Genomic DNA, 12,489 nt, shown 5'->3' on the forward strand with positions numbered 1-12,489 from the left:
AGGCAGAGAGGCAGAGAGGCAGAGAGGCAGAGAGGCAGAGAGGCAGAGGCAAAGGCAGAGAGGCAGAGAGGCAGAGAGGCAGAGAGGCAGAGAGGCAGAGGCAAAGGCAGAGAGGCAGAGAGGCAGAGAGGCAGAGAGGCAGAGGCAGGAGGATCTCCATGAGTTTGAGGCCAGTCTGGTCTACAGAGTGGATTCCAGGCCAGCCAGGACTGGAGTCCAAAGATACTGTCTCAGCCACAGAACTCAACTGACAAGTTCAGCTATGGAGGTCACTGTAGAGACACGGTTTTACGAAAATCTCTCTTACAGTCTAAGAAACTGGAACTTTCGCTGGACCTCACAGCCAAGTTAATATAAGACAACATAAGAGATCTGATATCCTGCTAATTATACCCAAGCCTGTTTATTCAACCCATCTTTAAGAAAACAACCAACCTTACTTGTCTTGGATTTTCCCTGTGTAATCAGCTTTTACAGCCTAAGCTAATGCATAGGTATAATCTTGTTACTTTTCCACGCTTCTGACCCAGAGGGCAATACATGTTTGCATGTGCATGTGTGCGTGTTGTGCTGGTAATCATTTGCTAAAAACAGCAAACAGGTTGAAAAATGACCTTGAACAACAAATACCTGCCATAAATGTTGGAATCAACACTTGATAGTGTATATTTATAGTTCCGTTTGCTTTGCTGAGTGGTTTGGGGCCAGTAGGGGTAAGCTGAAGTAAATAATCCAAGCGCTTGTGAAATTCTGTTAAAGATTTCCATAAATTACCCCTCATTCCTTCCTCATGTGACCTCTCTTGGGCTATCTGATAAATATAGATTCAAGTTCTTTGTTAGGGACAGATACAAACAGAAATAGGAACATAGTCAAAATCAAAGATCTCAGGCAGGCATAGGCAGACACACAACAGACATAGGAATGCAAACTTTAGTTCGTTCTTGGTTGAATTAATTCAAGGGCAAGTTAAGCTTTCTTTAATGTGACACCGATGTACTTTAATGCCTCCGAGGCTGTCTTTAATGTGTTTAAATTAATTCAGTTCACCACAGTGACACTGTGCTGCTCACAGGGGCAGGATGACATGTTTGCTTACCCAAGTGCCCATATCCCACCACATGCTTGGCACGAGGGCCCAGGCGGGTGCGGAGGTCAATCACAAGGTCATAGAGCCGCTCCACAGGGAGGGATAGGTCATACTTGAACACGTAGCCATCACGACTGAGCGCCTCTGTGATCCTCTCCCGCAAGGCCCACAGCATCTATGATAGTGAGGACACACAGTCAGAGCATACCACAACACGGTCCTGGGCAGGGGTCCCTGAAATACTGCTGCCTTAATCCAGGTCTCCACAGAAGTAGGCAGAAGGTCTGGAAGTACAAAGGCCAACTGGGCTGTAGAAGGGACCAGCTCTGTGACAGTGTTGTGACAGAGACTTTGAAAAGATAGACTACTACCAGACGGTGGTGGCTGGTGGTAATGTACACCTTTAATCTCAGCACTCGGAGGCAGAGGCAGACAGATCTCTCTGAGTTCAAGGCCAGCTTGGTTTACAGAGGGAGTTCCAGGACAGCCAGAAGCCCTATCTCAAAAAATGAGCAAATAGGATAACATTTTCTATCACAGGTAGAGTCTATATTTAACTGTATGCACACATATATACATGTGGCATGAAAGCAGAAGAGGACCTATCTGGGGCAAGGAAGAGACCCATGGGAAAAAGGAAGGAAGGAAGAAAGGAAGGAAGGACTGAAGGTGGTAGTGGGGAGGCAGCTATAAGTAAGATACAATACTTCTGTCTAACAGTGTCACAGTGAGGAACAACAGGATCTTTCATAAAAGCAAACTCGGGCTAGAGAGACGATTCTGAGGTTATGAGCAACTGCTGTTCTCGCAGAGGATCAAGGCTCTGTCCAACCATACTGTGGCTAACAGTCTTACAGGTCCCAGGGGATCCAGTATCTTCTTTTGTTTGAGCTCTACAGACACACGGTGTGAAGTAGTGCATATATCTACAATGTATATGTATGTGTGCATGCAGGCAAATCTCACATATGTGAAATAAAAATGAATAAATCTTAAAAAAAAAAACCAGCAAGGGCAGATCGTGAATAATCTTAGTGCTCCCAGATTCTTGTTTGTTCCTAATGCTATGTGAGCTAATGCCCACTTGCTGCCTCAACGATTTGAACTCATTTGCATAAACAGATGCTTCATTTGCATAGATAGATGCTTAGCAGGCAAGAGGTTCGGACCTTCTGAGGCATTTGCTTCCCTGTGAGCCAGACATGCTCCTGTAAATAATCCTAATGAGTCATCATGCCAGGACAGACTTGACTTTTTCTTTAGTCTGTCTTTATCCTCCTTGTCTGGAGTACATACATGTGTCTTTATATCTTCCTGGGAAAGCCATGTACAGCAGTCTCCTCAAACGTATGACACTCAAGATCTCTTTAGATCCACACAAGGCACAGCTTCCTAGGGCATGTCAGAAAACCCGTGGCTGGGCCAGCTCAGTCGTGGCTGGGCCAGCTCAGTGGATTAAAGCATTTTGCTGTGGCAAATCTGATAACCTTACTCAATCCCCAGAGTGAGAGAAGAGAACCAACTCCCAAAGGCTGTCCTGACCTCAGCATATTTGCTGCAGCATAAACCCTCAACACCCCACACACATGCGCATACACGCACACGTGCATGCACTCTCTCACACACACATATGCATTCTCTCTCTCTTTCTCTCTCTCTCTCTCTCTCTCTCTCTCTCTCTCTCACACACACACACACACACACACACACACACACACAAGTTTAAAAAGAAAAAGAAAACTCAGGGCTTCTGGAGGAAAAAAACCAAAGGACCAGAAGGCAGGACTGCCCAGTATTCCCAGGACCCCATTTAACCTGAGAAGTAAGCAGAAACATCTTCAAAACCATCCTTGCACCAGACAAAGATTCAGGGAGCAGGCCATGTCATCCCACTGAACTCCAGCTCCAGAAAAGGGTGTTTCCAACTCCAAGTCCAGCACCAAGTATAGTGTGGGATGGTGGGACACTCCAGCCTCCTCCACACCTTCTCTAGGAAACCCCGGAGGGACCCAGCAGAGCGTGTGGGGAACTTGAGGACTCACACTGGGCACCTCTGCCATCAGGAGTGGATGCAGCGTCACCACCAACCATAAAAAGGAGTACTGTTTTCACCACCGCAAGCTCCAAACTCGATCTGCGGCATAAAGGCATCCTCGTGGAATCAACAGGCCACAAGGGCCGCCACACTCCCCTCAACACCTTCAGTATGAAGTAATGGCTGCAATTAGTTACAGGTAACACTTGAGCGGGCACGGGCTGCAGGGCTGGTGGAGCTCAGTTGGTAGAGCTCTCACCTAGCAACATGACGCCTTAGGATCACCAGCACCACATGAACCAGGCATGTGAGCACATCTAAGCACAAATGGAGTAGAGGATGGAGACCAGAAGTTCAAGGACATCTTGAACTATACAGTAAGTTCAAGGCTAGCTGAGGCTATATAAGAACCTATCTCTGAAAGAAAAAAAAATCTGGCCAGGCTGGGAGTCTGGGGGTTAGGGAGGGGTACACCTTTAATCCCAGCACTCAGGAGGCAGAGGTAGGTGGATCTCCAAGTTTGAGCCAGCCTAGTCTATATCGTGAGTTTCAGTAGAGCCAGGGCTACACAGAGAAACCTTGTCTCAAAAACAAACAAAAACAAGAACAACAAAGCCTAAAGGCCAACAAACTAACAAAACAACCCTAACTATAAAGAAAACAATTTAATAAACTGAATAGAATACATAACAGGTTGACTCCAGAGGTCACAACTCGAGCAATCCACGTTTTCACACGCCTTTTTCCTCTCCAAGGCCCAATCCTGGCACTCCCTGCAGCCCCTCTGCCCCCTGCTGGCAGCTCTTCATACTGCAGACAGCAGGACCAGGGCCAGACACCAAGAAAATAAAACTCCCAGTTTAGGTAAACAGCAGCTACCACACAGAAATGCCTCCTGTTCCTGTGTCCCCCAGGAGCCCAGATGGCTTCCCTGCAACAGTCAAAGCTGTTCCTCAGACACTCTCTTCCCCTGGACTTGTTAGGCCTTCAGGCTTGTCTTCCATGTGCTTACAGTTTTTCCTGCCTCTCCACACACGTCTGTGGAGAGCTGTAGCCAACTTATAGCCAGCACATAGTCAGCCATGTAGATCTATTCACCATGTAGCCTGGGGGTGGGGAGAGTTGTGTGGGGGTAACTTTTTACTGTTAGTGAAAATGATCTAGATACCAAGAATACAATTTTTACTCCAAAGAGGTTTTCTATCTATACTACGGAACCTGTGGTATCTTGGCCACACACCCCATCGCTGCAGGACAGATTAGGCCCTAGCTATGTGAACAGGAGGGAAGGAAGAGAAAGCAGGGTTACAGCACCTGGACTTTCCTCTGGTCGGTGGCCATAGTGCCATCTGTCACCAGGCCAGAGTTCAGCACCTGCTCCAGGACGTTGGTCAGCTTCTCAGCATCGTGTCCTGCACTGGAGCCTGAGGTCTCAACCAGGACATAGAACGGACTCTCTGAAAGGGAGCAGGGGATGAAGTGTGAGTCCCAGTCCCACCTGCCAGTATCCAGAGTTAGAGCCACTTTCCTCCCAGTCACGAAGCCAAGACAGCTCTTCTCAAGTGCTTGAGGTGACCTACAAAACAGGAACTATTCAGGCATGCTAAAATCCACATGGGTTAAATGTAAGGTTTCTGCTGACAGAGAAATAGACCAAAGGTGAACCTCTGCAGGAAGCCCCACCCTGCTCACTTAGCCTTAAGCCTGGGTCCAGTTCCACACCTCCCAACAGCCTGATGCAGAAGGGCTGCCACAGCAAGGCAAGAGCGGGCTTGTCTCTTCTTACAGACTCCAGAACCCCAGGGAAAGGCTACTTGTTGGTAGATGATCACCTCAGACATGGCTACGACATGCTAATGGCTACAATTTCTATCATAAGAACTTACTGTTTCAACTTTCAAAAAGTTAAAGGTGTATTACTAACTTACCAAGGGGCACTGTCCCATCCCTTAACACAACATTAAGGCTTCTTCCAGAACAATGGTACAAGTTCATCCTACTACAGACTGAAATCAAGTGTTAAAGACAGCAACGCTTTCCTATACACAATGACCCATAGCCACACAGTGCTCTTTGCCCACCCATCCTCCTGAGACGTTCAGTGTTGAAGCAGCAGGACAGCGTAGCCAAGCTGCACAGGGGTAGGTACCTTGTACTGGGTTGGTCAGGTGGAGGTGCTGTCCAACCAGCTGCATGCATTCAGTATCCATAAACTCAAACGCAGACAGGATCTCGCCCAGCATCCCCTTGCAGGTGCAGAAGGTCTGCAGAACCTCAGTAAACCCAGGGCAGCCTACGATGATGTGACACAGGGCATCAGGCACGACAGAGTGGAGAACAGTAGAACCCAGGGCTTCACCCACCGCCTGGCTAGTTCTCCCCTTCTCAGCAGCAACATCAACCCAACTCACACCGACAAGTAGAGTAACTACTGATGGCTTGGTGCCCTAGAAAACACTCCACAGATCAGCCCATGAGTATATTTCAAGGTCTCTAGATCTGAAACTATGCCTAAGAGCTGTCACAGGGCACTCAGAGCAGCCAAAGGAATCGGGGACAGGGGGCAGACCAAGAGCTGCCAGAAGTGGGCCATTCCTCTCTCCCATCTGCAGTAAGATCTAACTTGATCTCAGAAATTCATCAAACACTCATCTATGGACACATGAGATCCCTGCAGTGCTACGGGGCTCAGGAGCCACAGCACAGCCCCAGGGTAGCTGCCCCTCAAGTATGGACACAGAAAGAAACACAGGGAATGTATCCACAGGTAGGTGATCCAGAAACCCTGTGGTAGGAGATGACATTCCTGGACTTTAGAAGATCCAGGACTACCTAGCAATAGCAACACAACCCCTCCCAGAGGAAACCACCCTTACCCTAGGATTCTAGGAACCAAACAAATAATTCAAAACAAGGCCCTATATACAACCCAAAGTAGCTCAGAACACTCAGACATGACACTATGAGAAACTGGGTCCTCTGTTACAAGAAATGCTCTTGGTAGCATTTATAGTCAAGAGACTGAGAAATGTCTGATGCAGACAGATAAGAGTTGGCCCATAAACAATGTTGTGGCAGAGACTTTTAAGACAAAGTACCTGGGGCTGGAGAAATGGATGTCTTTTTAATGTGCTGGGTGTCTAAGCATAAGGACCTGAGTCTGATCCTCAGCACCCACTTGAAAAGCCAAGCACGGGAGCTGGAGAGATGGTTCAGAGGTTATGCACACTGGCTGCTCTTCCAAAGGATCTGGGTTCCATTCTCAGTACCCACATGGTGGCTCACAACCACCTGTAACCACAGTTCCAGGACTCCTTCTAGGCTCCATAGGTACTGCATACAAGTGGTACACAGACATACATATGGGCCTAACGACATACACACAGGTAAAACTACATACAAAGAAAAGAAGAAGAAGAAGAGGAGGAGGAGGAGGAGGAGGAGGAGGAAGAGGAGGAGGAAGAAGAGGAGGAAGAGGAGGAAGAGGAAGAAGAGAAGGAGGGAGAAGGAGGAAAAGGAGGAAGAGGAGGAGGAGGAGGAATAAGAAGAGGAGGAAGAAGAAGAGGAGGAAGAGAAGGAGGAGAAAGAGGAGGGGGAAGAAGAAGAGGAGGAGGAGGAGGAAGAAGAGGAGGAAGAGGAGGAAGACAAAGAAGAAGAAGAGAAGAAAGTAAAGAATGTAAAAGAAAAGTCAGCATGGTAGTGCATATCTGGAATTCCTGCCTAGGAAATGTAGACACGTGGATTCCTGGGGCTCACTGGCCGCCTAGCTTAATCTAATCAATGACTACAGGATAATAAAAAGCCCTGTCTCAAACAAAAAGGTGGGACCATACCCAAGGTTGGCCTCTGACTGTCACAAAAAACACACAAATGTGTACCAATATATCCACACAAATTAAAGCAAATAAAAAGACTAAAGGAACACAATAGGAACCAGTAACTGGGAAGAGACTGCAAGACCTCCAGCCGTCTCTGCTGGGATTTGGTGAGTCAAGAATGCCTGGCTCCCTCCAGAACTCACTCAGTTTAACTGAATGAGTCAGCTTCAGGCAGAAGAGCAGATAGCAATCCAAAAGAAGGTAAAAGAGAAAAACATGAACCACAGGCAGATAAGGCAGGCCATAGACAGAAGCTGGCTTCACAGCTCCTGCATAGAAAAGGAAGACTGAATGGTGTGAGGGCCCTATGTATGCAGAAGCAACAGCCAACTGTGGAGCTAGAGAGGGAGAGGGATATGGAGGGAGAGAGAGAGAGAGAGAGAGAGGGAGAGGGAGAGAGAGAGACCCAGTGCGCCAGAGCAATTACCACTATGCCTCTGCCTCTCTCAGGGTCACACAACATACTTTTTGGTGGAACAGAGAAGAAAAATCTCAATTTTGTGAGAATGAAGTGTGTTCTGACCAGTAACAATCGTCACTTCTGGTTCAGGCTACACTCGGAAGGCCAGGACCCAGATCCTCCAGACGGCCTCCGGACGGCCTCCGGACGGGAAGCAGAGAGGCAAGGGGCAATGGGCTCCTCTCATTCCACCTTCACACCTACATGTCCAGAGCAGATGCTCACTCTGCTAGCTGGCTCAGAAGCAAGTTGAGGGACCTACCAAGGAAAGCCACATTCACAGCCTTGGGCCTGGGTGGGCACACAATGGACACAGCAGTGATGACTCCCAGGGTGCCCTCTGACCCAATGAACATCTGCTTCAGGTCATAACCTGTGTTGTCCTTCCTCAGAGAGGTCAGGCAGTTCAGGATGGTCCCATCAGCGAGTACCTGGCAAGAGGAAAAAGACAGGCCTTCCTGCATCGACCACCCTTCCCTTCTCTGGATATGCTGACCCAACTCCAAATACCCACCCCCTAAAAGTAGCCAGGCATAAAGCCTCCCCCATCCTGCCCATTCCAGCCCCATTTGATTCAGGATGAAGCCTGGGAATGAATGGAACCTGGAGTGGATTGACACTCAGACTGAAGATAACCTTTCTCCCCAGCTAGAACAAGGTTCCCTCCGACTGAATCTCACGCCAAGAAGTTCATTGTCTGGCTGCTGGCGGAAAACCCACTCAAGACAGAGAGTACACCTGCCAGGGAGCGGGTTCAAGTGAGGAGCACAGCTAGGAAGAGCAGGGAGCACAGACTGGAAGAGCCAGAAGCATGGCTGCAAAGGGCAGGGAACGGATTTGGGAGAAACAAGGAACCTGTAGAGCTGGGAGTAGCCAACACACAGCTTAGGGGCAGGGAACACATCTAAGAGGCTGGGAGCCCACGAAAGGGGATCAAGGAGCACAACTGGAGATGGGGGAGCACATTTGGGAGGACTGAACAGCAGAAAACAATCCTGCCTTCGGGTTCTCCCATATCTGAGTCCCTCAGTCATAAAGGCATTGCTGGTTCCCATATTGCAATTCTTTCTACCTGAGGCTTAGTGGCTAACACTTTAAGTCAGAGGTGTACTGAATTACCATGACTGTAAATATAATAATAATAATAATAATAATAATAATAATAATAATAAAATAACCAGCCAGAAAACAGAATCACTAGGACACTGGGACTTGCTGGATAAGGCATGGTTTACACTTGCCCTGGTTACCTGGCAAATAAGACAGGGGCTCTGCCCTTAGAACCCAGCAATAGATGTAACAAAGCGAGTTAACCTTCACCATCAACTTTACCAATAGAAAAACAGGAGCCAGGGAGATGGCTCCCCAGGGAGATGGCTCAGTGGGTAAAAAATGCTGTACAAGCAGAGGACTTGAGTCCTGATTTCTAGCACCCACATAAAAAGCCCAGGCTAGAGCTCGTGAGATGGCTCAGCAGGTAAGGGCATCTGCCACTAAGCCTGCAAACCAGTTCAATCCCTATAATCCACATGTCAGAACTAGAGAACCAGTGTCCACAATCTGTCCTTGACCTTCACATATGTGCCATGTTATATACACACTCATGAAATAAATATGTGTGACACATGCCTTTAATCCCAGCACTCAGGAGACTGAAGCAGGAGGGTCTCTACTGGGAACTGATTCTAATGCTTTGTCTTATTTGGGCTCCCAAAAGCCACACTTTCAGACCTGAGGGTCCCTGCTCCCAGCTGGCTTCCTTTGGTAACAGAATTGCCATACAGCCAATGGCTGGGCAGGGAGACAGGGCGGGACTGTTAGACTGTGCAAGCAAGGAATTGAGAAAGAGGAAAGAGGGGGACAATCACCATGATCGAGAAGCAGAAAGATGAAACCTAAAGGCCTGCCGGCAGGTAAGAATCCAAGAAAGTGGCCCTAAGGGCCACTTCCCCAATTGGGTCTGGGGTAGCAGAGACGAAATATAGATTTTGAAAGATGTTAACTCAGGAATACCAGAGGGGCGTGTTTGCTAGCCTTGAGGGAAGTTTAGACGTGCCCAACCATTTAGCTAGTCAAGGCATATCAAAATTAGCTGGTGTGCGCACGTTTGTGTTTCTGTGTGAATGTTTGTGTGTGTGTGTGTGTGTGTGTGCGTGTGTGTGTGTGTAGTGTACTCAACCTGCTGGGAATGCTCTCAACCTGCTGAGAGCCAAAGCAGTTGGCTAATTCACCACTACAGATCTCTGTGAGTTTGAGGTCAGCCTGATCTACACAAAGAGCTCTAGACAGCCAGGGTGACACAGTGAAACCCTGACTCAATAACTAAACAAATAACAAATATCGTTGTGTGTACCTGACATATCTACTTGTGCCTATAATCCCAGCCTTGGGAGGCAGAGAAAGGAGGATCACTGGCCAACCAGTCTAGCCAATCAGTGAGCTCCAAGTTCAATAAGAGACTTTGTCTCAGAAAACAAGGTAAAGAATGATAGATAAAAGACACTCAGCATCATGGGGGGGGGGGGGACCAGGGGGAGAAAAAGAGGGAGAGGAAGGAGGGTAAGGAAGTGGTTGGAGAGAGGACCAAGGAAGCCCTAGGCCTGTGGTGTCTATGTAGGTGTTTCCAGAAATATTTAACTGAGATAGAAAAACTCACCTTGAATGTGGACAGCAATAACCCCCAGCTTGACTAAACAGCATGAGTCAGAATTGATCTCTTTCTGCTTTCTGAAACAATGTAACCAGCTTCCTCACACTCTAGCCAGCATCCTTCCCCAGCCAAGAGAGACTGTATCCTCTCAAAATGAGTCAAAGTAAACCCTTCTTCCCTCTAGTTACTTCTGTCAGTTATTTTATTATCACATCAATGAGAAAAAGGGTTCAGGGAAGGAGACTCAAGGGTCATGGAGTGAGCTGGCAGGGGTGTAACTCCATACCAAGTTGGCCTTAGCAAACCTTTGTCATTCTCCAATTTCTGAAAGTTGGGTACAAATGGAGTGTCACCGCCTGAGAAAAGTGCCCCCTGGTGGCTCCTATGTGAACTCAAAACGTCTCTGAAGCTTCTAGAGCCAGAAACCATTACAATGGGGTCCCTAACCTGGAATGGCTATACACACAATATAAGCTCACATTCTATACCACTGCCAAGACAACAGCCTCAGAAGGAAGCTAGGACATCCCCAGGGCAGGCTTTGCACCCCTTTAGAATCTGGCTCACCACTTCCAGGCCCAGGACAGTCCCTCGAAGAGAGCCATACCGCAGGAACCGCAGGCCACCAGCATTTGTTGCCACATTGCCCCCGATGTGGCAGCTGCCCTTTGCTCCCAAGTCCAGCGGCATGATGAAGTCCCGCTCCTGCACATACCTGCTCAGCTCCTCCAGCACACAGCCTGCCTGGCAAACCAGAATTCCTACAAAGAGCAACTGAGTCACCAACAACCTCTGGCTTTCTAGGAGTATGAAAACTCACTGCTGAGAAACCCCAGACTCCCCTGGAGGTAAGAATCTCCCAGAAGGAACGTTCTCCTCAGAGACCCTCTCTTCCTTCTAGACAAAATAAAAACACTTAGTCCTTTGTAATTATAAAATAAAACAAGAAAAACAAGAAGGGCAAAAATGGAGAAGAAAAGCTTCCTGTATAGTTAAGAGGAGAGAGTACTAGAAAGGTCTGTTGGGAAGCAGTGCCTTGGGCTCCTGCTGGGCTCCTGAGTTACAATGTTTAGATACTTTCTGGTGGTGAGAAGGTTGTTGACAACTGCAAACAGCAGTCCCCTCAGCTATCTAGCCTCAGTACTGAAGAAAAGCTATGAAACCCCTTCACAGGTATCACTGTATGGCCATACACGTCCAGGAAGAGCTGCCATGACAAGGACTGGATGCAAATGAGACTTGTGTGATACGCCCACTGTGTGAGCCACCTAATGACTTACAGCACACCGAAGATGTCCTTGACACAGCTGCTAGTTCTGTCCCTGACAGGAGCTATTTAGAAAGGCTATGGCTATCAGGTGACCTTCCTGGAAGTGGCCTACCCTTTTGCATGGCCTAAGATGGGTGAGCTCTGAGAGGCAAGGTCCCAAGAGAATTCATCTCAGGTTGCTTCTTGAAGCTGATATGCATTTCCTGTCACTCTAACAGAGACTAAGGATTCCTGGATGATCCTATTGAGCAGACTTCCTGCAGATCAATGTAAAAATGAACTTTCATGAATTAATACTGTTTATATGAATTAACTATGGACTGAAGGGATGGCTCAGTGGTTAATAGTAACGATTGTTCTTCCAGAGGTCCAGAGTTCAATTCCCAGAAACCACATGGTGGCTCACGACCATCTATAATGGATTCCAATGCTTTCTCCTGGTGTCTGATTACAGCTACAGTGTACTCATATAAATAAAATAAATTGAAAAAAAAACACCAATGCACATAAAATAAAAATAAATAAATTAAAAAAAACAAAAATGAATTAATTATTTTATAGAATTCCTGATTTGATTCAAATAATCTTAGGAAGAAAGTTTTAAGAGATGGTTTTAGTTGTTTGCTAGAGAGATATAATAAAATTAGAAACAAGAATAGAATGTGCCCACTCTTCATAATAGTAAGTAAAGGCTGCATAGTAAGGAGTACAATGAGCTCTCATAATTACACTAAAAGGAAAAACAGGCTTGGAACAGATTTGTGATCAAGGAAAAATATTCATCCTAGGTCAAGTCCAAGGATGTCCACTATGATAAGGCAAGACCATGTGAAACTGTTGCTTTGAACTTATAATGAGCTTACAGGATGAAACATTGCCTTGAACTTAATATCAACATCCTTCTGTAACTCCCCTTTGGTGTAATATTTTATCTGTGAGGTAATTTTTTTAAATAATTTTGTCAAAGAAGGTATAAAAAGGCCATAGAAAAGAAATAAAGTTGGTAGCTTGGGGAACTCTGCCCCATCCATCCATCCATCATCCATCCATCATCCATCATCCATCCATCCATCATCTATCCATCCATCATCCATCATCCATCCATC

At 47.0% G+C, this 12,489-nt stretch overlaps 1 protein-coding gene across 4 annotated transcripts in view; it reads right to left on the reverse strand.

Annotated features, from left to right (window-relative positions):
* Positions 1 to 12,489, reverse strand: part of D2hgdh (D-2-hydroxyglutarate dehydrogenase) — a 19,906-nt gene that overhangs the window by 2,005 nt on the left and 5,412 nt on the right. For all 4 annotated transcript variants that reach the window (XM_028755371.1, XM_028755374.1, XM_028755375.1 and 1 more), the window contains exons 5-9: positions 10,681 to 10,874; positions 7,726 to 7,894; positions 5,275 to 5,418; positions 4,440 to 4,582; positions 1,100 to 1,265 (exon numbers count right to left, since the gene is read on the reverse strand). In XM_028755371.1, coding sequence (XP_028611204.1) covers positions 1,100 to 1,265; positions 4,440 to 4,582; positions 5,275 to 5,418; positions 7,726 to 7,894; positions 10,681 to 10,874 — 816 coding nt within the window. The remainder of the gene's footprint in view (positions 1 to 1,099; positions 1,266 to 4,439; positions 4,583 to 5,274; positions 5,419 to 7,725; positions 7,895 to 10,680; positions 10,875 to 12,489) is intronic.

The sequence above is a fragment of the Grammomys surdaster genome, unplaced genomic scaffold (genome assembly GCF_004785775.1).
Source record: "Grammomys surdaster isolate TR1022 unplaced genomic scaffold, NIH_TR_1.0 126059, whole genome shotgun sequence".
Classification (NCBI taxonomy): Eukaryota; Metazoa; Chordata; class Mammalia; order Rodentia; family Muridae; genus Grammomys; species Grammomys surdaster.